At 42.6% G+C, this 27,500-nt stretch overlaps 1 protein-coding gene across 5 annotated transcripts in view; it reads right to left on the bottom strand.

Moving 5' to 3' along the window:
• depdc5 (DEP domain containing 5, GATOR1 subcomplex subunit) overlaps window positions 1-27,500 on the bottom strand; it is a 102,225-nt gene that overhangs the window by 20,328 nt on the left and 54,397 nt on the right. For all 5 annotated transcript variants that reach the window (XM_086043029.1, XM_086043031.1, XM_086043030.1 and 2 more), the window contains 6 exons: window positions 26,825-26,981; window positions 24,649-24,809; window positions 17,903-18,023; window positions 17,648-17,815; window positions 11,683-11,905; window positions 10,084-10,208 (listed from right to left, as the gene is read on the bottom strand). In XM_086043029.1, coding sequence (XP_085899155.1) covers window positions 10,084-10,208; window positions 11,683-11,905; window positions 17,648-17,815; window positions 17,903-18,023; window positions 24,649-24,809; window positions 26,825-26,981 — 955 coding nt within the window. The remainder of the gene's footprint in view (window positions 1-10,083; window positions 10,209-11,682; window positions 11,906-17,647; window positions 17,816-17,902; window positions 18,024-24,648; window positions 24,810-26,824; window positions 26,982-27,500) is intronic.

Raw genomic sequence — 27,500 nt, 5'->3', positions numbered from 1 at the left:
ACTAGAGCTGCGCGCACCTATAAAGTGCCCCCGCAACCCTGGCCACGTTGGGGTACTGGACATGCTAGGGCAGTGGTTTTTGGCTGGTGTACCCCATAACCTTTTCGTCATACTGAGTACCCACTCACCCATATGTTTTGATGATTATCCGAAAACAAGACATAACTGGTCATTACATGAAAATCAGTGTACTTCATAAACTTTATTTGAACATTTAATTCTTGGGCATTGTCTTGTTTTTAACTCAAACAAAAATAAATATGATGCTTTGAAAATATATAAAAAAATTAATCTGTATATACCTAAAGAATAAACCTGCCTTATATAGTCGCTTTCAGGCGGAATCCTCGCACCGTCAAACTTTGCAGGGGAGTGAAAAAAACAAAACAGAACGCCAGCTTGTTTGAGTTCCCAGGCACCTCTTCTTTTAAGTTGTATTATACATTATATTGCTATTGCACACTCACGTCAACATAATACTACCTAAAAAAGTACATTCAATCGCTAATTCAATGCTGGCATTGATCTTCAGCAAAGGAGAAGGCTGAAAGGTACACGTGTACATTAACAAACATTGAACTCCCAAAAATTCTGACATTGCACGACAGGCCCGCCTCTTTAGGAAACATAATTAGATCCAATCTACATAGACTGCAAACTGCAGAGTTTATATAAAACTCAAAGGAGCACCAGAGGAGGCCAAGGTGCTGGCGATCAGAGACATCAGTGAGCTGGACAAGTACCAGTGATGACAACTCACTCATGATGGACTTTTAACCTACATCTGAACACACAGAAAATCCCCATAACCAGTGTCATGTGGTGTGCCATGTCAAGGTGAAGTGATGGTGTAAATCTATATTGGCCCTAGGACTATAGGGAGTAAAACGCCTAATGTGCAATTCCATATTTTAAACGCTAGATGTTGACACTAATCATTTGACTACTATACACTCGCCAGCTCGGACAATCCTGTGCAAAGTTTATAAGCATAGAACCTAATAAAATAAACATACCAAAGTCAATGCCCTTATTATATTATTTGTTTGATGCCTATGCAAGTGTTTTTCACTTATTCCCCTAATTAGTAATTAGTCCCCAGTGACATAAGCACAGAAGTGCTACAGGTCTAGTCTACATGTTGAGATAGAAACAGTAAATATTGCTTAGAAACTGCTTTGTGTATCAGATAACCCATGTGCATTTGCTCTCAAAGGATGCTACATGTGATGTGAAAGGAAGTAAACAAGAACCAACCTGTTGTCTACATAGGAGAGAATGTTATCCATTATATCGCTTGCTTGGATATACAATATTAAGTATTCAGATTGTTTCATAAAATCATGTATTTTTTAAATAAGTGTTTTAGATGGTAATAATGTTGGCGTGTGGTCGAGCACCAGTTTGTCACAAACGTGCTGACAGTTATTCACGTTCGAGTACCGTGTTTGTCACAAACATGTTGACTGTTATTCACTTGGGAAACGATGTACATGTTGTTCCTTAGATAATGAGGGGTTTGCTGAAGTTAGTCTATAATTAAGTGAGTCAAAAAAAGGACCTGTTTACAAAGAATGATCAAACCAACACAGACTTTTGGGAAGATGATGGAGAAACACTGGCTGATTACCTCATCAAACCCGCTAAGAAAAACAACTTCGACGCATGTGTGGTTAGCTGAAGAGACAACGCCTAAACTATGTTTTTCTAATTTGACGCATGCGTGGTTTGCTGAAGAGACAAGCCTAAACTATGTTTTTAGCACATGCACATTTAATGAAGAGCCTCCCAAAAACCAATGTAAGAGCCTCCCAAAAACCAGAGACTATAAAAGAGGGTGCCACAAAGGCTCCACGCCTTTTTCTTTCCCCCTGCTGCGGTTACAAGGAGATGCTTCGACGAGGAGAAATTTTTCTTGGGATAATTTTCAAACTCCCAAGCAAGAAGGATTATTTCTCCTCATTTTTGGACATAACCAAAATACTGCTTCAATAAGGTATCGGAACAGAATTCACTTTATATCGCGCGCTTAGGAAATTGGGCAGTCGAGCATTCTTACTTCCCAATAGTTCCTTATTTTAATCAGGTTTGGGGCAATTAAGACTTGATCACTCTTGAGAGCTCACTTAAATTAAGACTACTATTTAATCATTTTTATTCCCTTTGCCGATTATCATTATTATTTCTTGTTTTATCCAATGTTATACTTGCCTTTAACGGTAATTTGTGATTTTACATTTCATCCTATACTATTAAGGAAATCATCATTATTACTTTTATGACTGATTTAAACTCATATCATGTAATAAAACTTAGAATCATCCAATTTTCTTGCTTATTGACTGTATTCTACTTTTAAGGAATTGACGGCTGATAAGGGATTATTGTTTGATTATTTACATTATTAAATTAAATTTCATAAACTTATTTTAATACTATTGATGTCATTTTACTGATTTAATTTATTTACACCACGTAACCTTTGTTGAATGAACGGCTAAGACCTTAATGATAAAAGGTCTCATTACCATTCTATGAAATTAGTTAAATAGCTTACTACGGCTAGATTTAAAACAAATCTGTACGGTTTTAACAAAGACTTTTAAACTTCCTAGGTCAATAACAAATGCAACGATTGAAAATGAGTAGGAAGCTGCCGTAAAAGTATAGTAGTCATGTTAGTAATTCTTAATTGTGTTACTCATTAAGAATAATTAAATGACTGAGAATCGGATTGGCTATACAAATCTAAAGGCAGTTAGCAACCTAGGCGAATTCCTCTCGACACCGGCTAGAAAACTCTCTCGTTCCCTCGTGCATTCGCGTTAGAACGAGCGAGGGTTAAGGGGAAAGTAAGACCCGTTGAATGGCGTAGTCGGTCAGGATTTTTCCCGATAGTCCTGCGGGTAAGCGGAATCTGACACCAGTTTGTACTAGGGCTGCACGATATTGGAAAAAAAAAAATTGTGACATTGCGATTTTTGGGGGTTTTGCGATATATATTGAGATATTAAAAATAGAAGAATTTTCACCAGATGACTTGAATAGATTTGTTTGGGAATAATTTGGTTAACTCACCATGACATCATTGTATTCATATAATATCGTTTAATCCAGACTAAGGATTGCTGTAAAAAAAGGGATCACGGAGGCCATGGCTCTGTACCATAATAGATTTAACATTGTATTTCACACTTCAATGTAAACAGCAGCAAAACATTAAACATTTTAAACAAAAAAATAAATAAAAGAGCAGGTGCACTAGTCCCTTGAGTCATTTAAAAAAATAGAAAATAAAAAAACCTCTAAAGCAGAAGCAGAGTTATAAACATCTTTAAACTAAACCATAACATATTTAAAAATTAAAAAGCAGGTGTACTAGCGCCTGAGTTGATTACAAAAATATAACATTAAGATAAAAAACCTTTGTGAAACTGCAGCAAAGTTGTAAACAAATTAGAACAAAAATATTAAAAATTAAAGTGCGGGTGCATTAGTCTGAGTTGTTCACAAAAATATAACAATAACTAATACGGTCTGTAAAACATGTTGCATCCGTGATTTTTCGGTGCCTTTGGATTTCTTATAAGGAGTTATGCTGGCAAAGGCGTCTAATTGTTTTTTGAGTAGATGAAGTTTCACCTCGGGTCCCACTTCTTAGTTTGAACTGGTCAGACAGGGGCTTGTGATGGCGATTGCAGCAACAACGGTGAGACACTGCTGGCAAAGGATGATTTTTTGTTCTGAATCTTCCTTTTTATAGCCGAAATACTTTCATATTTCGGATGTTGACTTTCTTTTGGGGACTAAATCCACTGCCGCTTCTGCCGCCGTCTCCTCCCCCATGTGTGAGCAGACAGCAGCAGCTGTGAGGATGGCGGGGGAGGGGCGATTGATTGGCAAGTGGGGGGGTGGTGGGGTGCGAGACAGGCCAGGCTGTGTAAGAGCACGGAGTAGCTTGCTGCTTTTATGAAGCAAAATAAAAGTTTGCGTGTAATAATAATTATAATAAGGTTTGGGCATCGTTTGAATTTGATCTGTAGGCCTGCTCTGCTTTGATTATGACATTTTTTATCGACCAGGTTCCCAGAACTACACGGCAGATTGTCTATCACGTCTTCCCTTGCCTGCGACGTCCGACTCTGTTCCAGATGCAGAACCTGAGATGGTAGCACAGATTTGTGATGCCCTGACCTCCCTTCCGGTGGCAGAGTTCGAGTCCGCTTGCTCCCCTGACCTTGGAATGAAACTGTTATCAACTGGCTCCAGGTGTATTGTGCAACGGCACATGCTACAACTTCCACCTCACCATATGAGCTTCATTACGGAAGGAAAATATTAACCAAACTGGATATTATTCCCTTGCCGCTGCCACGTCTTCACTGGACGTTTCTGCTCACCTTGCAGTTCAGAGACTCCAGGCTAAAATGAAATCTTACACTGATGCTACACGTGATGCACGCACGCCTTGTTTTCGACCAGGAGAGAGAGTGACAATAAGGAAGCCTCATCACTAAAGCTCACTCCAGATTCACTTTGCCTGCAACTGTAAAGAAGAGAATAGGACCAAACACCTTCCTACTGAGAGATGGGATGATTTGGAATGCCTCCCATCTGGCTCACATTCCTCCAGTGACTGGACAGTGACACAACTAACCCGTTACACACTCAATGCATGTTCGTTTTATCTTTCAAGAAGGTATTCAATGTAAATAAAGACTCACACCAGTGGATTGAATTTTCTCACCAGGTTTCTTTACCATCTCTGAAGTTCAGGAATCATACAATATTCAGATCTGGGTAGCTTTTCCATCCTCGCGGATGCTCTCACCCGAGACGGGCGAGGGCAGAAAAGGGGCGCGGTCTAACATGCAGCCCTGGGTTGGTCTCCTCCCTGGCTGGCCCTGCCTATGGGGCTGATCTTCACCAGCAGGTCCGGTGCTCGGATCAGGACACGCTGACTTTGAACTGATTATGCGATGTGTAATTCCCAATTTGGTTTTTGGTTAACCTGTTGGCTAATATAAAGCCATTCATAAAGATTCAGACCTTTCATGTGCCTTATATATTTGCATTATTCTCAATATTCCATGATACTGCTACACTAGTATATTTTGTTAATTGTTTAACTTGGCAGAAGTACAGCCTTACCTTGAACGAAAAAATGAAAGGCTTAAATTTTGTTTTCTACTAGCTTCCACTTAAAAGTATTTTCTTTAAAGAGAGAGGAGATGTTGTGTTCCCAGAATATAACAGTAGACGGCACTATTGGCATGCAGATGCCTGGAAAAGAGAGACGCGATGAAGCGGAGTTATACGATGGCGACCTGAGTTAAGCTTACGTGAAGGATTTGATTTTGAACCATTGTTGTACTGTTAATAGCCTGCAAGTAAATACAACTTATTTTGGCTATACTGGCCTTGTTATTTGAGTCCCGACACCACACTACTGAACACGAATTGATTGGCTAACCTTGTCTGCTTTAGAAAGAAAATATATATGATAAACACAAAGCTGCGTTTTAAGGGCAAGCAAGTAAAGTCTATCTAATCCAAGCAGTCTATGTAACCATATGATGTATCTGTATTTACAGTATTTATGTATATGCTGGGCGGCACGGTGATCGACTGGTTAGCACGTCCGCCTCACAGTTCAGAGGTCGTGGGTTCGATCCCGGCCTCGGCCTCCCTGTGTGGAGTTTGCATGTTCTCCCCGTGCCTGCGTGGGTTTTCTCCGGTACAAATACAAAAAGAATGTACAAACAGAATGCAATACAGAAAGTACAACTGGGCTACACGTAGATACACAAAAAATAACTAAATCGAAAGTGCAGATTTGAACGTTTTTAACATCGTTTTATCCAGAAAATTCGCTTTCGGTTCAAAATCGCTTAATCAAGCAGCCCGAGCAGAAAGTAATCGGATTTTCACAAAAAAGCGTCTTTTTTTTCCAAAATAGGTAATTTGAGTGAAACAACCCATGTTATACTGCTGATTACAAAAACAATGGAATATGGTAGAAACATGCTTTTTTGTGTGATAAAAGAAGGGTCTGATCTTCCATTTGGTGGTTTCAGTGTTTATATAAAACACAATATTCTGTGAGCCTTGAATGATCAGTCAGAATGCTCTAATTTGGCTGGCACTCAATAGGTTCTCTTTTTTTAAAATGGCTGGCATTGAAAGAGTTAATTAGGACTCGAAAAGCGACCACTGCGAGGTTGCTCTTGTGTTTGTAGAAATATATCATTATTATTATTATTATTATTAAGGCCTGAGTAGCGAGCGAGTAGGTCCCTACTGTTTTATAAAAATAATGATAATAATAAGCGGATTGGATCATTTTTATTATTATTATTATTAGGGCCAGAATAGAGACTGCTGCAAGGTCCACAATGGTTTTGTTGTAATTATTAGGGCATTGGGTCGACTGGTTAGCACGTCTGCCTCACAGTTTAATGGTCGTGGGTCCGCCTCCCCGTGTGGAGTTTGCATGTTCTCCCCGTGCCTGCGTGGGTTTTCTCCAGGAACTCCGGTTTCCTCCCACATTCCAAAAACATGCATGGTAGGTTGATTGGACACTGTAAATTGCCCCTAGGTGTGATTGTGAGTGTGGATGTTTGTTTGTCTCTGTGTGCCCTACGATTGGCTGGCAACCAATTCAGGGTGTCCCCCGCCTACTGCCCGAAGATAGCTCGGATAGGCTCCAGCACGCCCCGCGACCCTTGTGAGGATAAGCGGTATAGATAATGAAGCGGTATAGATAATGAATGGATGGATGTATATGCTGCAGCTGCGTATGCTGTAAGCTAATTATTAGCTGGATATGTGCATTTGTGTGTTGAACCTGTTGGCTCAATATTGCCCATAGACGTACTTAGCCGATTCTGACTTTTGGGTCATAAACTGCATCGCGTCAGTTCGATGGCTAGATGTCGGCCGAATGAGCCAGCCGGGCCGGCCCGGGCAGGATCACCAACCCCGTGAAGGGCGACTGCTGCTACCGCTGTCCCAGCGGCCGCTGTGGAAATCCGTGGGAGGGGCCAGGCGCACGCCCAGAATCGCCGCCGCGCACCACGCTTGCCGGCCGTTACAAAGCGAGCGGAGGGGCTGACCGAAAAGACCATGGCAGCTCGAGTGGTGGTGAGCTTCCGTGCTATTGCGACACAGTTTCGGTGGCAGGAGCTTGGGGGCACACACTCTTCTTTTTTTTTTTTTTTTTGTTCGTAGCTCTTCCGCGCGGCTAACTAGGGATCGAAACTTAACCGACATTCTAAAATCTGAACGGTTCCGGGAGAACCGGAATTATGGACACGGTTCCAATCGATGCCCAATTCTTGGTGCCCAACCCTAATAATAATAAATCTTTATTTGACAGCGACAATGCAGTCAAACATAGATACAAGCTTGCCGCTGATGTGATGCATATAGAGGTAATAGCTAATGCGAATTTTCAACTCCGATACCCAGTTGGGCTCTTCCACAACATTGCAGTCAAATATAAAACATAAAATTTTCTTGCAGTCTGTTCGATAAAAAAACATTTTGAAAACTGAAAAAATTACATTAGGTATATTTTCTATATTCGAAATTTAGCAAAATTCTCGTCCTCGCGGACTCAATCTCGTGAGACATCTCGTCTCGTGGGATTTTGTCTCGTCGCATCCCTTATATATATATATATATATATATCTATATATATATCTATATATATCTATATATATATCTATATATATCTATATATATATATATATATATATATATATATATATAGATATATATATATATATAGATAGATAAAAGGCGGACGTGAGTGAGGACACCATGTGGACGATAAAGGGAGAAGGGTGGGCGTGTATATGCATTCATTGTGCATAACAACATTGAGAATGGCACCCACGAAGAGACACGCCTACAAAGCACAGTTCAAACTGCAAGCTATAAGCTAGGGAGAGGGAGAGAAGGAGAGAGAGAAGAGAGAGGGAGAGAGAGAGAGCAAAAACGCTTGCAGAAGAAATGAAAATTGAACATTGCTTTGGACCAACTCGGTTGGCATTTATTCGAACATGCATCTTATCCGCGTCAATAGCCTGTTACACATTTGGCTTCCACTCGCTCAACAGTGAGTGATTGCCCTCTATTTGCGTAACTGATAACAACAACAACATATCACATAGTTAAACATCCCGGCAAGGACCAATATGGCACAGCAGCGTCCGGCAGATTACAAGGAAAAGCTGGCCATCTTCCGCTGCTACTGTAGTAAAAAGATTGCCGACAAACGCATCTGGGCCAACCACATCACCAACATGGACGAGGTGCTCACGTACGACATCCCGGTGAACCACACTGTGGAGAAGAAGGCGACCAGCACAGTAGCGATACCACAATGGAGCACGAGAAGTCGGCTTTAATTTGAGAAAGGATTATTTTCTAAAGCCGTCAAAGCTTAGGAGGTTATATCTTTTGAGAATTACAGTTTTCGATAACTTTCAAGGTTTGATTATACAGGGAACAAATGGATTTGGTGGCAGTGTGAACGACTTGAGCCCAAATTGTCGTGCAGGATGAGACGTCAGAAAAAAATCATAGCATGCATGTACATTAGGGCCGCCTGGCTGGGTGTGTAATGTCTGTGTGAAAACATACATACATTCATTCATACATTCATTTTTTTAATAGAAAAATGCGACACCGTTTTTGAATGATTAAGCACCAACTGATTTTCACTGATTTTCTGCCTGACCTTGACCACAGATGTAGATATAACATCTGCAGCCGGTTGTGGCATTTTGGCGGGTGCAAACAGAACTGCATCTACTACTTTTTTTTCTATTATTAAGCAACAAAATGCTTTGTGTCAACCACCAGCCCGGTCTGCCAATCCAGAGGCACTGTCCCTGATGTCCACACAATGTTGTAGAGGCGTGTCAACCAGGTCAGCCTCACAACATCCAGAGGCTTTAGGAACTCCGGGCGGATTTCATCCACCCCTGGGGTTTTTCCACCAAGAAGCTTTTTAACCACCTTGGTTACTTCAACCCCAGAGATAGGCGAGCCCACCTCGGAGTGTCCCGGCTCTGCTTCCTCAATGGAAGGTATGTCGGTGGAATTGAGGTCTTCAAGTATTCTCCCCACCGACTCACAACATCCAGAGTCGAAGTCAGCAGCATCCCATCTCCACTATGTGTTAATGGTGCATTGCTTCCCCCTTCTGAGATGCTGGATGGTGGACCAGAAGTTCCTCAAAGCCGTCAGGAAGTCATTTTCCATGGCTTCGCCAAACTCCTCCCACGCCCGGGTTTTTACCTCAGTGACTGCCGAAGGCCCGTTGGTATCTGTCAGCTTCCTCCGGGGTCCCACAGGCCAAAAAGGCCAGAAGGGACTCTTTCTTCAAATTGACAGCATCCCTTACCAGCGGATTCGTGGATATGCCACAACAACAGGCACCGACCACTTTACGGCCACAGCGCTGATCGGCCACCTCAACAACGGAGGCACGAAACACTGTCCACTCTGACTCAATGACCCATCTCCCCAGGTACATGGGCAAAGTTCTGCAGGAGGTGGGAGCTGGAACTCTTTCTGACAGGGGATTCTGACAGACGTTCCCAGCAAACCCTCACAATACGTCTGTTTTAAAATAAAGAAAAATTATGAATATGGCCGGAGGTTCGAGGCCGGAAGGATACCCAGGTCAAGGGTGGAGGCCGGACCGGCAAAAAAGGGTCAAGTGCCCAGCTCTGGATTTCATTTTATCATCAGTTTTGGACATATTTTCTCACAGGACGGTCCCAGTACACATACATGTCAAGGGATCTTTATAAAAAGAGTATTTGATTTTCACTGACCCCTTTAAATTATACCATGGACCAGTAAATGACCACAAACCCCTGGTTGAGAAGACACCTGGGAACTGTTTTAATTTGGGGAAAAAGTTGCACGATTAAAGTAAAAAGCTACCTTTTAATCACATCACGATCATCATATGAAATCCATTGCGCTAAATAATAAATTCTGCCATAGTCCAAATGTTTCTGCACCTAAATATATATATGACCAACATGCACAGAGCACACTTACCTATGGTTCTGATCCATCTCCAGTAAAGCAGATAAAGCTGAAGTTCCTTTTTTGCCTTGGAGTGGCACCATTGGTTCAGAAGGATATGAAGAGAGAGAATTTATGGCCTTCAAGGGAGTGCCTTTCTGCAGTGTAAAAATATGAATAAAGACACATATGTTAAGTTCAGTTCAGCTCAAACGCAGTGATTTTTTTCCGCAATGTTTTTTTTTTTTTGGGGGCGGGGAAAATTTTATTTTCCGGACAATAAACCGCGACTTTTTTCCTAGATTTTGAGCCATGCGGCTTATAGTCCATTCTGTGGATTTTTCTTCAACCGCTCGGGACGCTCTAACCGGAATGACAGTACAATTCGATACAATACATTTCCCGTTAACTGGATGTGACTGCAGGTGGAGGAGTTCAACAGGCGCCATAGACTAGGTTATTGCATTAGGTGCTGTAATGCTTTGATTTTATGTTTTCCTTGAGGTGCATGAAGTGCACATGAATGCGAGTGCGCTACGCTCGCGGGACCGGCGTCCGTGCGCAATGCTCGCGTCCAGCGAGCGAGCGCCGTAACTTTGCTCAAATAAATAACCACTCGACTCAGTACAACTCTTACAATTAAATTATATTATGCATAATAACCCTATTAAAAACCCGTGGTTGGAGCCATGGTGTACAAGTAGACGAGTTCTTGTCTTTGACATGCTAGCAGTAGTTAGCCTTATCCGACACCGGCATCGCACTCAAGGTAAAATCAAGCAAGTAAAATATGAATGGACTATGGCAATAATGAGTCCGCTAAAAAGATAAAGTAGTCCTAAGACGGTAGGTCAACGATGATGTATGCACTGCAATAGCGCATTCGTTCGCTTACATTGGATGAACATTGAATGAAGGCTAATATATGTGTCAACAACTGCTTTGGGGTAGACCTAATTCAAATACGCATTTACAATGCACTGATGGAGGACAAACTGCACATTACACTACATAACGATGTACAAAAAACAGTTGACTGTTATTTAAAGGTAAGGTTTAAAACAAAATCAATAATTATCAATATTGACTGATATGAAATACTTAGATTGACAGTTTTTCAAACATTTCTCAGCCCTTCTAAGCACATTTTCTTTAAAATTGAGTTTATTTAATCTTTATATCGACAGGTTTATTTTACTCTTTCATAGTTACATTGACCTCTTATTAAACGTTAAGTATTATGTTAAAATAAAATAACCTAAATGTATTTTTCTTCGGGTCATTATTTTTAATAGTTTAAAAAAAGAAAAAAAATTCTATATTTATCGATATCGACCAATATGAAACACTTATATCGTGATATACTTTTCAGTCATATCGCCCAGCCCTACTTTCAGATTTATTCAACATTGATTAGTAGTTGTTTTACATTACAGTTACATTTTGTAACATTTTCGGCAAAGAGATGCATTTGGGCCTTTTAAGCCAACCATATAAGGATGTGGAAAATTAGTTTGACACCCCTGCTATGCTAACTAAAGCCCCAAAACAGAGCTAATGTGAAGTTAGAGCATTGAACCAGGACAATAGACTCCCAAAAACTAACCATATTTTTTCCCCACAGATACTCACTCTGATTATCCTGTCGGAACGGTGACGTCGGCGAATGCGGTTGACACCCTCAAGAAAGCGAATGAATCCATCCAGTAGGACCCAGTCACCAGTACCACCCATTGCTGTATTTGATCCATCGCCATAAACATCCCAGTGCCCATCTCCATCAGCCACACGCCGAGCTCCTCCAGCTGGAAGCAAGAGGAACCTTGTCCTCCAGAACTTAAGAGAGTCGATCAAACTGACAAAGGCAGAGGAAAGTTAATACTCAGGTTAAGATGATGCTCACATCCAGAGTTAGAGATTCTAATATTATAATCAAATTAATGACAACTAATTCTCCCAAATGTTTGCCAATTTAAATGATCCCAAAGCGTCTGTCACAAGCTGTTTAAATTGAACAACTTAAGGGCATCTTTGGATTGTCCACTGTAAATTCTTGTTTTTTGATGGATGAAATTTGAATAGGAGCAATTATACATTGTCACATTACAACCAGAAATATGAGTGAATTTAAGAATAATAAGAAGGCCTTTATTGATCCCACAGTGGGGAAATTTGCATCGTTACATCAGCAAAGATCACACAGCGTCGCTGTGTAGCAGTTAATGTATAACATTAACAGCAAACAATCAGAATCAAAAACCAATGTAAATATACGCAGTAATCATGTGTATATACATGTATATACACACCATACATCTACAAACGAAGTATGAAGAAACACTTATTTAGCCTGTACATAGTATAGAGGAAAAAATACTTTAAGTGACAGTGCTGCAGTGAAATATAAGGAACAGCATTGGATAAGAGTAAAAATACAGTATTGGCGAATGTTAAGTATTGCACAATATAAGATCAGGTGCAGGACTGCACAATTGCACTAATGTCAGCCACATATAGAGACGACCCGATGTTCTTGTTAAACAGTCTGACAGCAGCAGGCAAGAAGGAGCAGCGGCATCTCTCCTTTGCACGGCGAGGGTGTAACAATCTGTCACTGAAGGAGCTGTGGAGTGCCTGGAGGGGGTGGTCCGGGTTGTCCAGCATTGATGACAGATTGGCCAACATCCTCCTGTCCCCCACCGAGTCCACAGGGTCCAGGGAGCAGCCCAGGACCTCCTGACCAGTTTGTCCAGCCGCTTCTTGTCCCGGGCCGAGACGCCGCCTGCCCAGGTGACCACTCCCTGGAAGATGACCAATGCAACCACCGAGTCATAAAAGTTCCTGAGGAGTGTCTCCTGAACCCCAAAAGACCTCAGTCTCCTGAGTAGGAAGAGTCTGCTCTGACTCTTCCTATAGAGGGCGTCTGTGTTGTCGCACCAGTCCAGTTTATTGTTCAGATGAACACCCAGGTACTTGTAAGTTGAGACTCTCTCAACATCTGATCCCCGGATATTGACTGGTGCAGGTGAAGAGTGTTGGCGCCTACAGAAAACCACCACCATCTCTTTAGATTTCCCTGCATTGATCAGGAGGCGGTTCAGCAGGTACCAGTCCACAAAACCCTGAGTAAGTTCTCTGTACTCCCGATCGTCTCCGTCTGTGATAAGGCCGACAATCGCAGAGTCGTCAGAGAACTTCTGCAGGTGACAGGTAGGGGTGTTGTAGTTGAAGTCCGAAGTGTAGAGGGTGAACAGGAAGGGAACCAAGACAGTTATCTGCGGCCCCCCGTACTGCAGAGGAGCACGTCAGACACACAGTCCTGTGTCCTCACATACTGTGGCCGGTTTGTGAGGTAATCCTGGATCCACGTGGTGAGGTGGTGGGCCACTCCCGCCCGCTCCAGCATGTCTCCCGATAGGGTGGGCTGGATGGGGTTGAAAGCACTGGAGAAATCAAAGAACATGATCCTCACAGTGCTCCCCGCCTACTCCAGGTGGGAGAGTGAAGTGTGGAGGAGGTAGATGATGGCATCATCCACAGTGATACCAGGCTGGTATGCAAACTGTAGTGGGTCCATTGAGGAGCTCACCAGGGGGCACAGGTGGACGAGGACCAGTCTCTCCAGGGTCTTCATCAGGTGAGACATCAGCGCCACTGGTCTGAAGCTGTTGAGCCCCTTCAGGTGGGGGGTCTTTGGTACCGAGACCAGGCAGGATGTTTTCCACATCTGGGGGACTCTGCCCAGCTTTAGGCTCAGGTTGAACATGTTCTGGACAATTCCACACAGCTGGTATGCGCAGGAGGTGGGGGCTGATGCCATCTGGAACCGCTGCCTTCCTCGCCTTCATCTTCTTCAGCTGGTTCTTCACCTGAGATGTTGTGAAGGCCAAGGCTGGGCAGGAGGGAGTGGTGGCTGTCAGGTGTAGCTGGGATCTGGACACTGTGGGGAAAAGAGGGGAGGGGGTGACACTCACAGCAGGGGGAGTAGGTGGAGGTTGCAGCAGGAGAGACTGAGAGGGGGCAGGCATTTGATCGAACCTATTGAAAAAGAGGTTCAGCTCATTTGCCCACAGCAGGTCCCCCCCGAGCCCAGGTCTTGGGTTGTCCGTGGCCTGACATGGTCATCAGGCCCCTCCAGACTCCCCTGGCGTTATTCTGCAGCAGCTGCTCCTCCATCCTCTTCCTGTAGGACCTTTTCCCCTCTCTGATCCTCCTCCTCAGTTGGCGCTGCACAATCTTCCGCTCCTTGTTGTTCCCCGACGCAAAAGCCCTCTTCTCCTCCTTCAGGAGAGCTTTAATGTCAGGTGTGATCCAGGGTTTGTTGTTTGAGAAACACCTTACTGTCCTAGTGGGTATGGTGTTCTCCATGCAGAAATCTATATAGTCTGTAACAGTGTCCGTTAGACTATTCATGTCTTACCCATGAGCGTCGCTGAATACTTCCCCCAGAGTTGTGCTGAAACAGTCCTCTCCAGACCATCACTGAACCGTGCGGGTCACAGCTGGCTGCCTGCGGACCAGAGGTTTGTACACAGGCTGGAGAGCCACCAGGTTGTGATCAGCTTTGCCCAGCAGGGGGAGGGGCAGTGAAGTGTATGCCTCCTTGGTGTTGGCATAGAAAAGGTCCAGTGTTTTATTGTCTCTAGTGTGGCAGGTGACACACTGTGTGAATGAAGGCACAGAGGAGGAAGGAGAGGCATGATTGAAGTCACCAGAGATGAGTAGCAGGGCATTTGGGTGCTGTGGTTGTAGCCTGCTCACAGCTGCAGTCAAGACATCACAGGCTGTAACACTGTTGGCAGCACTGTTTAGATCACATGACTAAACTCTAGCGGGATATAATATGGTCTCATGCAGACAGCTAGCAGCTCAATGGACCTACTGCAGAGCTGCTCCTTAATCGTGATGTGCCCAGGATTACACCATCTATCGTTCACAAACACAGCCAGCCCTCCTCCTTTTCTCTTACAACTCTGAGACGTCCTCTCCGCGTGTAGGATTTGGAAGCCGTCCAATTCTACGACCGTGTCCGGCGTTAGCGCTGTGAGCCATGACTCCGTGAATAGCATCAGGCTAGCCTCTCGGAAGTCCCTCTCATGCCGGGTTAGCGCCGTTATCTCATCCATCTTGTTGGGGAGAGATCTAACGTTCCCCATGATAACAGACGGGAGGACGGGATGGTATCGTCTCCTCCTTGCCCAGCGTTTAACCCCCACACGAGATCCCCGTCTCTTCCCCCTCAGCTCGTGGGGGATATCGGGTCTCGCTCCGGGAGCCGGCCAGGGTTAGCACGGAGTGCTAACAACTAATCCCGGCTGTAAACAATAGAGCCGCGGCTCCCCGCCAAGTCTCCGGACACGATCGCGCAAAAAATAGCCACCAGCAGCAGCAAAAATACTGCAAGTTGGATGTCCATTGCTGCGTAAGGTTACGAACATCCACTATGTGAAAATGGTATGAGGTAGAATAATAATAAGGTACGAAAACACACGAAAAGGCTCACCGGTGAGCCGGAGCTGCTGTTCAATCGCGTGGCGCCGGAAGTGATATGATTTATTTATCATTATTCATTTATAAATTATCCCAATTTATTGGGATTTCATGTGATAGACCAAGACAAAGTGAGGCATCATTTTCTAGTGAAAAGGAAATGGATTTCATGTGCATACAAATGGAAAAAATGTAAATCATCTAAAAAGTCTTAGTCGTTTTAATGTATTATTTCCATAACATACAATATACTATACACAATGCACTAGGGCTGCACGATATTGGAAAAACATGCGGTATGTGATATGGATCCAAATATGGCTCCACAACCATGCATGTCTGTCTTTGTCCTCACCCCACTTCCAAACAAGCTACAGAAAGACCCAGGAATTAGAAAAGTCCCACTCTTCCATTCAGAGTCTGGAGCCCCCACTTTCCAAGGGAACCGCAACGACAGGACATCTTTCTCATTTTTATGCATAGATCTGTTCTGTCCTTTCCCCTGAACATATGCCAGTAACCAAGTTAACATGTCTTCCACAGACATTGAAAGACACCTGATTGACACCCTCTTTGATGAGTTACACCACGACAATACCCAAAAGCTTTTGGTTTTCCTTACGTACAAAAGATTTGTCACATTCCAAGAGAGGACAAGCACTGGCTGAAGGAGTCTAACTTTCCCCTTGGAAGCCAGGTTGAAGCAAGAGCATGTGCGAATAGACCCGACCCAACCCCCAGACCCAAAGTATCCCCTGCCTAACAATGCGTGGAGTAAGGGAAATGCCTAGTGGTGAGCATGGAGTTGAACTTCACCATGTTGGAACTCAGTTTTCAGGTGTTTAAGTCAAGACCATGAACACTGCTATGGTTATTACTTGTTTCATGGATATACAAGAAATATCAGAATGGTCTTCTCCATGTGATCTGTTGAGTGGAATGTTGCTGCTAATATGATAAGTTTGGGATAAAATTATTGTTGAAGCCATAATGTCCATTATCCATATTAAAAGGCAAAGACTTTTAATCAAATAGGAAAATTAGACTTTTTCTTCCCAAAATCTGCCTGCGAAAATCAGACAAAGGAATGGGAAGTCTTACTTGAACATGATATGAAATTAATCTCTATGAATATGCATGTTTTAACTCTATAAAGGGGTGACCCGTTACCCCTCCTTTTGTGCTTTTTGGGCTTTTGCGTTTTTGGCTTTTTGCTTTGGTCTCTTCAGCTTCTCTTGCTTCTCTTCAGCTCATTAAGGCGCATGCTCAAGTTTTTTATTCCTAAAACTCTGCTTGGCACCCATTTTGAAAAATGACTGCCCGTATATTTGTCCTCCCTCCTCGTGCCACATTCAACACTGATCAAACCGGTGTTGTAGGTGGCTTTCTCAAATTTTTCATTTTTCTGTTCAGGAGCCTTACCATCACTTGGAAGCCCGCTCCCACAGGACAGCGCTGAGACAGGTCGAGAACTCTGTTCTTCCAAAGAAAACGCTTTCTAAGCGCTCTGTAGCTAGCTTTCCAGACGTGCTGTGGTACTTTGTGAAATAAGGTCCACCTGACGTGATCTCCAGAGGCTACAGTCCTCTGAACAAGGGAAAACCACTGGGTCTCAACTTCGCTGGTTATTAATTTCCCTTAGTTTTACCTTTTTCCAGAACATGTACTGTGAACCTTCCTTGCAATACAGTGAGGCTTACTGATATACAGTGAGCTTTCCCACAATATTGTAATAAATATCAAACTGCAACATCAACTCCATAAAACCAAACTGTGAGCTTTTGTTACAACAGGTTTGCCTGATTAAAATATAATTTTGGCTCACGATAGAGTTGTTGGAAATAAAATTGGCCGGGCCGCCAAACTAAGTTGCCGACCTGGTATATAAGAATGCCTTTATTGATCCCACAGTGGGGAAATTTTCATTGTTACAGTAGCAAAGATATAGGTCACACAGGGGCGGCGGCATAATGTGGCCATTAATGTATAACATTGACGGCAAATCAAAATAAAATACATTTTCACTTTAGGTTGTAACCAAAAAAAGGATGGTGTATGAATATTTCTGCAAGCCACTGTCTATTTTTGATACATAGATGAAATATACCTGAAGTCCTCAGAGCCTGCAGAGCAGATATACTGGTCCAAGTAATTCCATTTATATTCCTCTGTTTTTTCATGGCCAAACTCCACCCAACAGGAGACAAACTGTGCATCCACATGTGGAGGACACAGGCTGTAGCTGTACTGGATATGACGTGACTCATATGGGTATCTAAAACACAGTCAGTGCTATTGTGCCATTTTTTCAAATATAGGCTGATTGTGTGATATACTGTACAGTATTTGATAGTGAACTTACTTTGGTAAGTATCGGGTAACAGTGAGAATCTTGTCTTTGAGGCAAACTTTATGGAAGGTTCTACCCATACTGAGCCAATAAACAGTCTCTTCTTCCTCTCCTCGACGCATTGATATCAGACCTGGTAAAAAAAAATACATGGAAAAAAAGCAGTCAACTTTTTCATGACAAATAAAACATTACTTAGAAGACAAATGAGCACTCAATCATTACAGTTACATGCACACTATTATTTTATTCTGTTCCAACTGCGGTTCAGACAACCGTGCCAGGCATTGAAAATGGATGTTCACAAAAAAGGTTACACTCCTCACAAAAAGTTAGGGATATTTGGCTTTTAGGTGAAATTTCAGGAACAGCCAACAATGCACTCAAACCTTTACAGGCTAACTTAATGTGACCTTCTCTAAGCTTTTAGATGCACATGTCCAACTGTCAAATGTTTCAGTAGTTTTAACACAAGTTGCTGTTCTCTAATGATGAACTAATTCACGGTCTCTTGGCGGTCCGATCCCCGGCTACAGAAACGAGCTCTTGAGACATGGAATGTCACCTCTCTGGCAGGGAAGGAGCCCGAGCTGGTGTGTGAGGCTTAGAAGTTCCAACTAGATATAGTCAGGCTCACCTCCACAGACAGCTTGGGCTCTGGTACCAGTCCACTCGAGAGGGGTTGGATATTCTTCCACTCTGGAGTTACCCAGGGAGAGAGGTGCCGAGCAGGTGTGGGCATACTTATTGCCCCCCGACTTGGCATTGCGGTTTACCACGGTGGACGAGAGGGTAACCTCCCTCCGCCTTAGGGTGGGGGGATGGGTACTGACTGTTGTTTGTGCCTATGCACCAAACAGCAGTGTAGAGTACCCACCCTTTTTTTGAGTCCTTGGAGGGTGTGCTGGAGAGCCCCCTTCCCCCTGGGGACTCCATCGTTCTGCTGGGGTACTTCAATGCTCACGTGGGAAACGACAGTGAGACCTGGAAGGGCGTGATTGGGAGGAATGGCCTCCCCGATCTGAACCAGAGTGGTGTTTTTTTATTGAACTACTGTGCTCACCATGGATTGTCCATAACGAACACCATGTTCAAGCATAAGGGTGTCCATATGTGCACTTGGCACCAGGACACCCTAGGCCGCAGTTCAATGATCGACTTTGTAGTTGTATCATTGGATTTGCGGCCACATGTTTTGGACACTCGGGTAAAGAGAGTGGTGGAGCTGTCAACTGATCACCACCTGGTGGTGTCTTGGCTCCGATGGTGGGGAAGATGCCGGACCGATCCGGCAGACCCAAACGTATTGTGAGGGTTTGCTGGGAACGTCTGGCAGAATCCCCCGTCAGAAGGAGTTTCAACTCACACCTCGGGCAGAACTTTGTCCATGTCCCGGGGGAGGTGGGGGACATTGCTTCCGAGTGGACCATGTTTTGTGCCTCCATTGTTGAGGTGGCCGATCGGAGCTGTGGCCGCAAGGTGGTCGGTGCCTGTCGTGGCAGCAATCCCAGAACCCGCTGATGGACACCAGTGGTAAGGGATGCTGTCCAGGTGAAGAAGGAGTCCTATCGGGCCTTTTTGGCCTGTGGGACTCCGGAGACAGCTGACAGGTACCGGCTGGCCAAGTGGAATGCAGCTTCGGCGGTTGCTGAGGCAAAAACTCGGATGTGAGAGGAGTTCGGTTAGGCCATGGAAAATTACTTCCGGATGGCTTTGAGGAAATTCTGGTCCACCATCCGGCATTTCAGGAGAGGAAAGCAGTGCACCATTAACCCATTAAGGACAGGAGTGCATAACCGCATTTTTATCACTAGAGCCGGGAGCGCTGTTGGGTCTTTCTACCCTTAAAGCTGAGCGTGTACAGGTCATTTTCTTTTTATTATTTAATTATCGGTCTCTTAACCAATAAAATGCATCAGCATATACACGTGACTGTGTCGTAAGTCCGTGGCGGATGTTCCGGAATCCTTGCGACTTATAATGGCGGTCGACCGTTGATCGTGGGAGCTCTGAAATGAAATGAGAAATGAACGGAAGTCATATAGACCAGTGATTTTCAAACCGTGTGCCGCGGCGCACATAGATATTGTCAGGTGTGCCGTGGAAAATTATCTAATTTGTGTGCCTGTGCGGTCTAGTGCCTGGCAGTATAATCATGTCTTTACTACATTGTAGTACTCTTGGATACCAACAGGTGGCAGCAGCAGCAGGTCGCCAATTGTCTTTGTTTAGAGACAAGCGAATTAGTGATGCATGTTTGTCCAAACAGGCCCATGTTTCACACTGAGTAAGTGTCAATATGAAGCTAAAAAGACATTTAAAAATACTTTTTTCTTTGTGTTTATTTAATTCCTATTCAAGATGTTATAATGTAAGGTCATCTTTCAATGTTAAAAAATGCTTTTATAAATATAACACGTATCTTGTTAAAATAAGCTTTTTTTTTTTTCACAATTTCAGCTGGTGGTGTGCCGCGGAATTTTTTCAATGAACCAGTCGAACGTGATATATAGTTAAGATACATGTTTGTATACAATGACATCTACGTCTTTGTAACAGAAAAGAGGATGGTAATTACCACTCCATTTTTTTTAATTAAAAGTAGTGCTTCTCTTGCACTGACACTTTATTTTTACATCTTCAATTGAAACAGTAAAGATGAATAAAATCAGGCCTGTGTGCAAGCCACATGTCTAAGGTCTTAAATTATTTTTGAATTTTGTTTCTGTCTGCTACAGGGGCTGAGATATTAATTATTTTGTACGTGTTGAATTTGGGAAAACTTAACGTTTTCAAGGGTAATTTCAAAGATGACCTTAGGTTTTGGGGAGCTGTTGAGCCAAGCGCTTTAGGCCTTAATGGGTTAACACTGTGTATAGTGGAGATGGGGTGCTGCTGACCTAGACTCGGGACGTCGTGGGGCAGTGGGGAGAATACTTTGAAGATTCCTCAATTCCTCTGACACACCTTCTACTGAGGAAGCAGAGCCTGAAGACTCCCAGGTGGGATCTCCTATCTCTGAGTTTGAAGTAACCGAGGTAGTTAAAAAGCTCCTCAGTGGCAAAGCCCTGGGGGTGGATGAGATCTGCCCGGAGTTCCTAAAGGCTCTGGATGTTGTCGGGCTGTCATGGTTGACATGCCTCCAACGCGTGGACATCGGGGACATTGCCTCTGGATTGGCAGACCGGGGTGGTGGTCCGCCTTTTAAAGAAAGGAGATCGGAGGGTGTGTTCCAATTACGGAAGAATGACACTCCTCAGCCTCCCTGGTAAGCGAGCGAGCGAGAGCGAGAGAGAGAGGTGAATTAGAGCGAGGTTCGTTAATTTCAATGAAAAGAAGCCTAAAAAGAAGTCTTTCACTGAGTAGGCTGAGATGAAATTTGGCCGCCTCGCGACCACGTCACACGCATGAGGGACGATTAGTGGGCCGGACTAAAATCCACTTCCGGCCTTGCTTAGTCGAGCCCTTTTTTAAAATTTGTCAGCCCCAACCCCCCGCCCCAAAAATGGCCATCCGGCCAGGCCAGAGGGTCCGACCTATCCGACCCTGGGATGGACTGCCCAGCTCTGGCCCTGAGAAACCGGATGATGAATGCCACTCAACTCCTCCAAGTGTCACGTCAGACCATTTGAAACCGTTTATATCATTACATGACGACCTGCAAGGGTACCCTAACACACCACCAGGCACAGGTATCATCGTCTTGCGTGGGCCAAGGAGCATTTACGCTGGACGAGGGACTAGTGGGCCTCAGTGCTGTTCTCTGATGAAAGTCAATTCACGTTGAGCAGAAGTGATGGCCGCCAACCATGTTGGAAACGTCAAGGGGAGCGTTATGTATCAGCCAGTCTTGTCATCAGACAAGCATTTGGTGGTGGCAGTGTTACAGTGTGGGCAGGTGTGTCCAGTCGGTACAGAACTGCCCTATACTTTGTGACATGCACCTACTACTTGAATAACATCATGAATCCAGTCATTGTACCCCTACATGAACAACACAGGCCTAATTTCATCTTCATGGACGACAATGCTCCAGCTCATTGAGATCGCATCATCAGGGAACGGCTGTTAAAGACTGGTGTACCTCAAATGGAATGGCCTGCACTGTCTCCAGAGCTGAATCTGATTGGATCAGCTGAGTCGCTGTGTAGAGGCTCGAAATTCTGCACCCCAGAACTTCAATGACCTGAGGGCTCCTCATCAAGAAGATTGGGATGCCATGCCTCAGCAGACAATAAATTGCCTTGTGAACAGCATGAGATGTCGTTGTCAAGCTGTAATTGATGCTCAAGGGCACATGACGAGTTATTGAGACATTGAAGTTTTTTGTTGTGGTCTACCCACCATTGTTAAAGGGACGGTGTCCATGTTTTCACGAACAAGTTCATTTTATATATTTTTTGATCAGGAAAATGAAAAGGGTTGCCATTTTCTATTGTATCCATTCATTTTGGAGAAATTAGGAAATAAGTGACTCCATGCATCCTTGATAATGAGCACAATGGCCGCGCCCCCTACCGTTCTATCCTTGTTCGGCCGGAGTCACGCGAGAAACCGATTCCAAACTCTTCATTGGAAATCATTGTACTTTTGTTGCTTATAACGTCCTAAAACCAAAATTTATGAGGACATCTCTACTAATGCTCACTTCAACATATCAAAAGGATTAACCTCTCCGTGACTGATTTATATGAGAATGAGGAAATGGAAATCTTCACCTCCACACGCTGGGCGGACAGTAAGGAGCTAATGTTTTTGTGCTAACGCCTTTTGTTTTAACGACTTGAAGCTAGTTGTTGCTATTAGCCGTCCCATTATCCTACCTTTAGCCGGGGAGGGAAGAAGGGGACGTAAAGCTCCGATCTGCCTGCTGCTGTTGCAAGCCGCCGTCTCTCTTCCTCCTGAGACACGAGTTTAGCGTCGCTAAATGTCCGAAATATAAACCAGTCTGGGTTCGTGTGCGCATTCATGCTCTTGTCCGCTTCAGCCTGTGTAAGTGGAGAAGCGATCGCCACAGTATTTTTGACTTTGTGGAGGTGATCATGATGAGATTACGTTTTATGTCAATAAATCCAAACTATTGTGCAGAACACTTTTATACTTTCACAGTTTGAAGTGGACAAGAGTAGTAATGTGCATTTACATTTTGGTAGTGATCGGTCACTGTTTTAGACAACAGAACTGACAAAGCAAGCCATATTAGCAAGCATGCCTTCCTCGTGTGACGTTGACCGCTGAGACCGAAAACATAATATAAGCCACGCCCTTTTTTGGGGCGTGGAAATTTGTCGTAAACCTAATCACAAAAAAAGACCTTAAATCACTAGAGAGTCTTTTGAGGTAGGCATTTTAGTACTAATGTCATTTTTACATGCAAACCTATTATATAAGTGCCAATGTTAATCTCACCCAAATGTCACTTTAACTTGTTTCACTGAATTGTTTGAGATGAGGACATCACCGTGCATCCTTCTACTTAAATGTCCTACTTTCATGACATGATATCACTGTAGCGTCAACTTTTTACATTTTCCATAAATTTTACCTGAAAGCCAAATACCCCTAACATTTTGTGAGTATAGTTAAACACTCCAATTTCTTGAAACTCAATATTAAACTGAAGCTGCGAGCAGCAATAAAGGGCCCTTGCAACCCTGACCAAGTTGGGGTAGTTGCATGTTGGGGTACTTGCACATTGGGGTACTGGCACACAGGAAAATAACCATCTAAAATAAAAGTTTGAAGACGACAGAATAAAATTTCTAGGAAGAGTTTAAGACCTCTAAAAAAGACCAAGTATTTCACACAATTCCAAAATAAAGTCAAAACAGTCGCGTGAGGAGAGGGATTTGGACCCTATTGCGTGACATGGAAGCTGGAGAGTAAAAATTCTTTATCAACGAAAATACAAAGTAACTACAGAGAACTGGACTGAAACAGAGTAAGCATCCTGACTCGAAGGTTTGACGTACTGACATGTCACTGAGTAACTCAATCTTAAAAACTAAGGCCTACATGACATAATAAAGGCCAAAACATAAAAGGACCATTGCAACTGCTACATCAAGTAACAATCAGTCATAAAAACAGGTTCAGGTTTAGGTTTAGCATATGGCTCCAAGAGACTTTTCTCTAGGTCTTGGGCTGTTACATATGTTTCCCAATATTCACAGATCTAGGTGAAACGAAGAACTGGGAATTCTTTGTTAAAAATTTGTTGGGGGCGTTATGGGGCCATTTCCTGAAAATTGCAGAATAAACATCAAAATTATTGATTTTTATGCCAGGTTTGATTTGTGTGCAAGGTTAATGAGTTTTCACCCAGGTTTAGACTCTCAAAAACGTATCCTTTTTTCTTTGTAAACAGTTGCATCACCACAGCAACCAAGTGAGATGAAATATAAAAAACTTTCAATAACTTTTCATCTTAAACATGTTCAGATGAAACACCCAAAGTTTGAAAACGATAGGATAAAATCTCTAGGAGGAGTTCGCTAAAGTATGCCCACTCTTAAAGCCAAAAATGGCACAAATTTTTCAAAATGAAGTCAAAATGACGGACTTGCTGTTAGGTTTAGCCTATGCCTAAAAAAGAACATTTTGTAGGTAAGAATACATTTTCACAGATCAAGATGAACCGTACAACCGGTAACGTACCATTGAAAATTAGTGTAGGGGGCGCTTTTGAGCATTTGTTTTTTAAAAAAAGCACAATAAATCTCTAAAAGTGACTAACATTTATTAAACTAGTAATTTACCTCTGGTGTATAAAGGACTGCTGCCAAGGGAGGTAGCCACAGAGGGTTGTCGTCTCCTCTTGTTAGATTGGACAATGATCTGGTAGCCCTGCATCAACCTCTGACAGACAAATTCTTCAAACACTTGAGTAGCATTTATCCCCGGCGATTCATCTTCTCGCCTAAAAAGAATTAAGTCTTACGATATTGGTCACATAAGATATTCAAACATAAGCTTCATTTACAGTGCAGGTACAAACCTATTTTTAAAAGGTGATTAGGGCTGGACATTTGTGAAAAAATAATGACAATTATTTTGATTGAGATTGAAATCCCGATTAGAAATAAAACTGTTCATTGATTTCAAAACATAGTATTTACTCAACTAATAAAATTCAAATACCAAAACTAACATCATAGCCTCATTCCAGTTCATCCCTGCACAATGAACACTCTATTCTTTTTGTCCAGTACAAACTGACCATGTAATTATCATGTTAAACCCAAGCCTCTTGCATTTTCATTCTGCTACACCTGTACTTTCGATGCATTGAATCTTTGCAAACATTGATGCCATGAATAAGCATATCAATATCTATTATAAATATTTATTTTATATTATGTTGTTTGTTTCTATCTTTATTTTCACACGTTTTGGGATTTACTGGGCTGAACTGGCACCTCTGGAATTGTATTGATTGTTTTTTCATGGTATGTCATGTGGAAATCTGTGTTTGTACGACAAAGGAAAAAAGAAAATCCAAGGATCTTTGCATCCTTGAATTTTGAGGAATGACGGCTACTGTACGTATTTAACTCGTTTTTCACAGATTGGGGAGGATTCGATGCTCATTTATGCTTCGAACGTCAGTGGGATATTACATTGACTTCAACATTAGCGTGAGCAAATTTTTACAAACAAAGCATGTTTTGAATTTAAATATAAAATGTACGTAATTCTTTTTGTTGTACTTTTAGTTTTACATAGGGTTGGGCACCGGGAACCAAGTGGAACCGGGACTAGCACTCCAGTTCTCTCTGAATCGTTCAGATTTTAAAATGTCGGTGCCACATTTTGATTCCTAATTTGTCTCGCGGAGGAAGCCGCCCAAAACAAAGTACCAATAGTGTGCGCGCAGAGCAAACAACAGACACAAGCGAAGTACAATCAATAGGAAATGTGTGTGCGCCGCGCCAGCGAGCAGCAAGTGCCGACAACACACAGACAGCAACGAAGACTACAGGATGTTCGACACAGGTCAAAAGTGTGGCTGCACTTCATAAAAAAAGACCAAGCTGCTCTGTGCAACACGCAAAAAAATTATCTTGTGCAAAGGAGGTAGCACTTATAATGTGATTCAACACCTCCGTTTACATGGGGTAGAATTGTTAGTGTTCGATGTTTGACTCTTTGCGTCAACCTACCGGTGTTATGAAAATCCTTTCTACCCGTCTAGACGTCCAAAAATTGCGTTTAGTGTGCTTGCGCACGCATGCTGAACGCCGATAGCGAGGTGGGGTCGCCAGCTCCGAGTCCGAGCCTCATCCAAGTCGTACCACAGTGATACGGACCGCATCACTGTCAGAATCGGCTAAGAATACAAATTAAATGAAATATGTTTAATGCCCACATCGAGCGCACGTTTTTCTTTTTATATGCAAACTTGGCTTGCCCATGGGTGTTAAATAGCATGCTACAAGCTTCATTATTGTATTGTATTTTCTTGAGGTTCTCCAAAATAAAGCTCTCTTTTGGATAATTCAAGATCATAGGTTTGATATTAACATATTTGTCAAAAATATCCATTGAGAAAATCTGAGGAAATTTCATAAACAGTAGAAAAGTTCATGAAACACGTATTTGACACCCCCCTTCCCAAAAATAAAAAAAAAAAGAAAGAAAAATAAAAAGAATTGGAAACGAGACCCGTTGGGAACCGGAAGCGAATTGAGGAACCGGAATCGCCCAAATTCAAACGATGCCCAACCCTAAACTCCAAGCTGCAGGCTTGCTACGAATTAATACTTTTTCTTCGATTATAACGTTTTAGAGATCCAGAGAAGCCAATTTTGATTACCGGTAATTGTCCAGCCTCATCACATACACTGTATATATTTTTATTTTGCACAATAATACGAAGTAACCCTGAAGTGATTTTTTTGGTATGATTGCGTCAAAGTAAATGTTGACAAACACCTCTCCAGATCACTGTGTGGCAGTAAGTCATAGCATCCTTCAGTGTAGTCACTTTGTAGTATTTGCCGGTCAGGGAAGTAGTCAGTGGTGAGGGGCAAGCAGGCTGGTGTGGTCAGAGATTTCCAGTCAACTCCCACTGCACAGCAGAAGCTGGGAACTATCAGACATAAAGAGAATAACAATTTTTATATACACATAAAATCTACATATCGTCACTGTCATGTGAAAAACACTTTTCCCATTTTTTTTCATTTTCTTATTTTTACATGAATCATGTTTCCGCGTGAAAGTGAAAATTCAAAAGGTTTCCAAAATTGGAGATACATATTTATATTTATATATATATACACATATACATATATACATACATATACATATATACATACATATATAAATATATATACACATATATATATATATATACACATATATATACATATATATACGTATATATACATATACACATATATACACATATACATATACACATATATACATATATACATATATACATATACATATATACATATATATATGTATACATATATATACATATATATATACATATACATATACATATATATATATATATATATATATATACACACACACATATACATATATGTGTAAGTTACCCATGCCATTGGCACTAAGACAGCCCCATACCATCACAGAT

The sequence above is a fragment of the Filicampus tigris genome, chromosome 10 (genome assembly GCF_054856515.1).
Source record: "Filicampus tigris isolate MCC_2025a chromosome 10, RoL_Ftig_1.0, whole genome shotgun sequence".
In the NCBI taxonomy this organism is placed as follows: domain Eukaryota; kingdom Metazoa; phylum Chordata; class Actinopteri; order Syngnathiformes; family Syngnathidae; genus Filicampus; species Filicampus tigris.
This window is presented reverse-complemented; position numbering and strand designations above follow the sequence as displayed.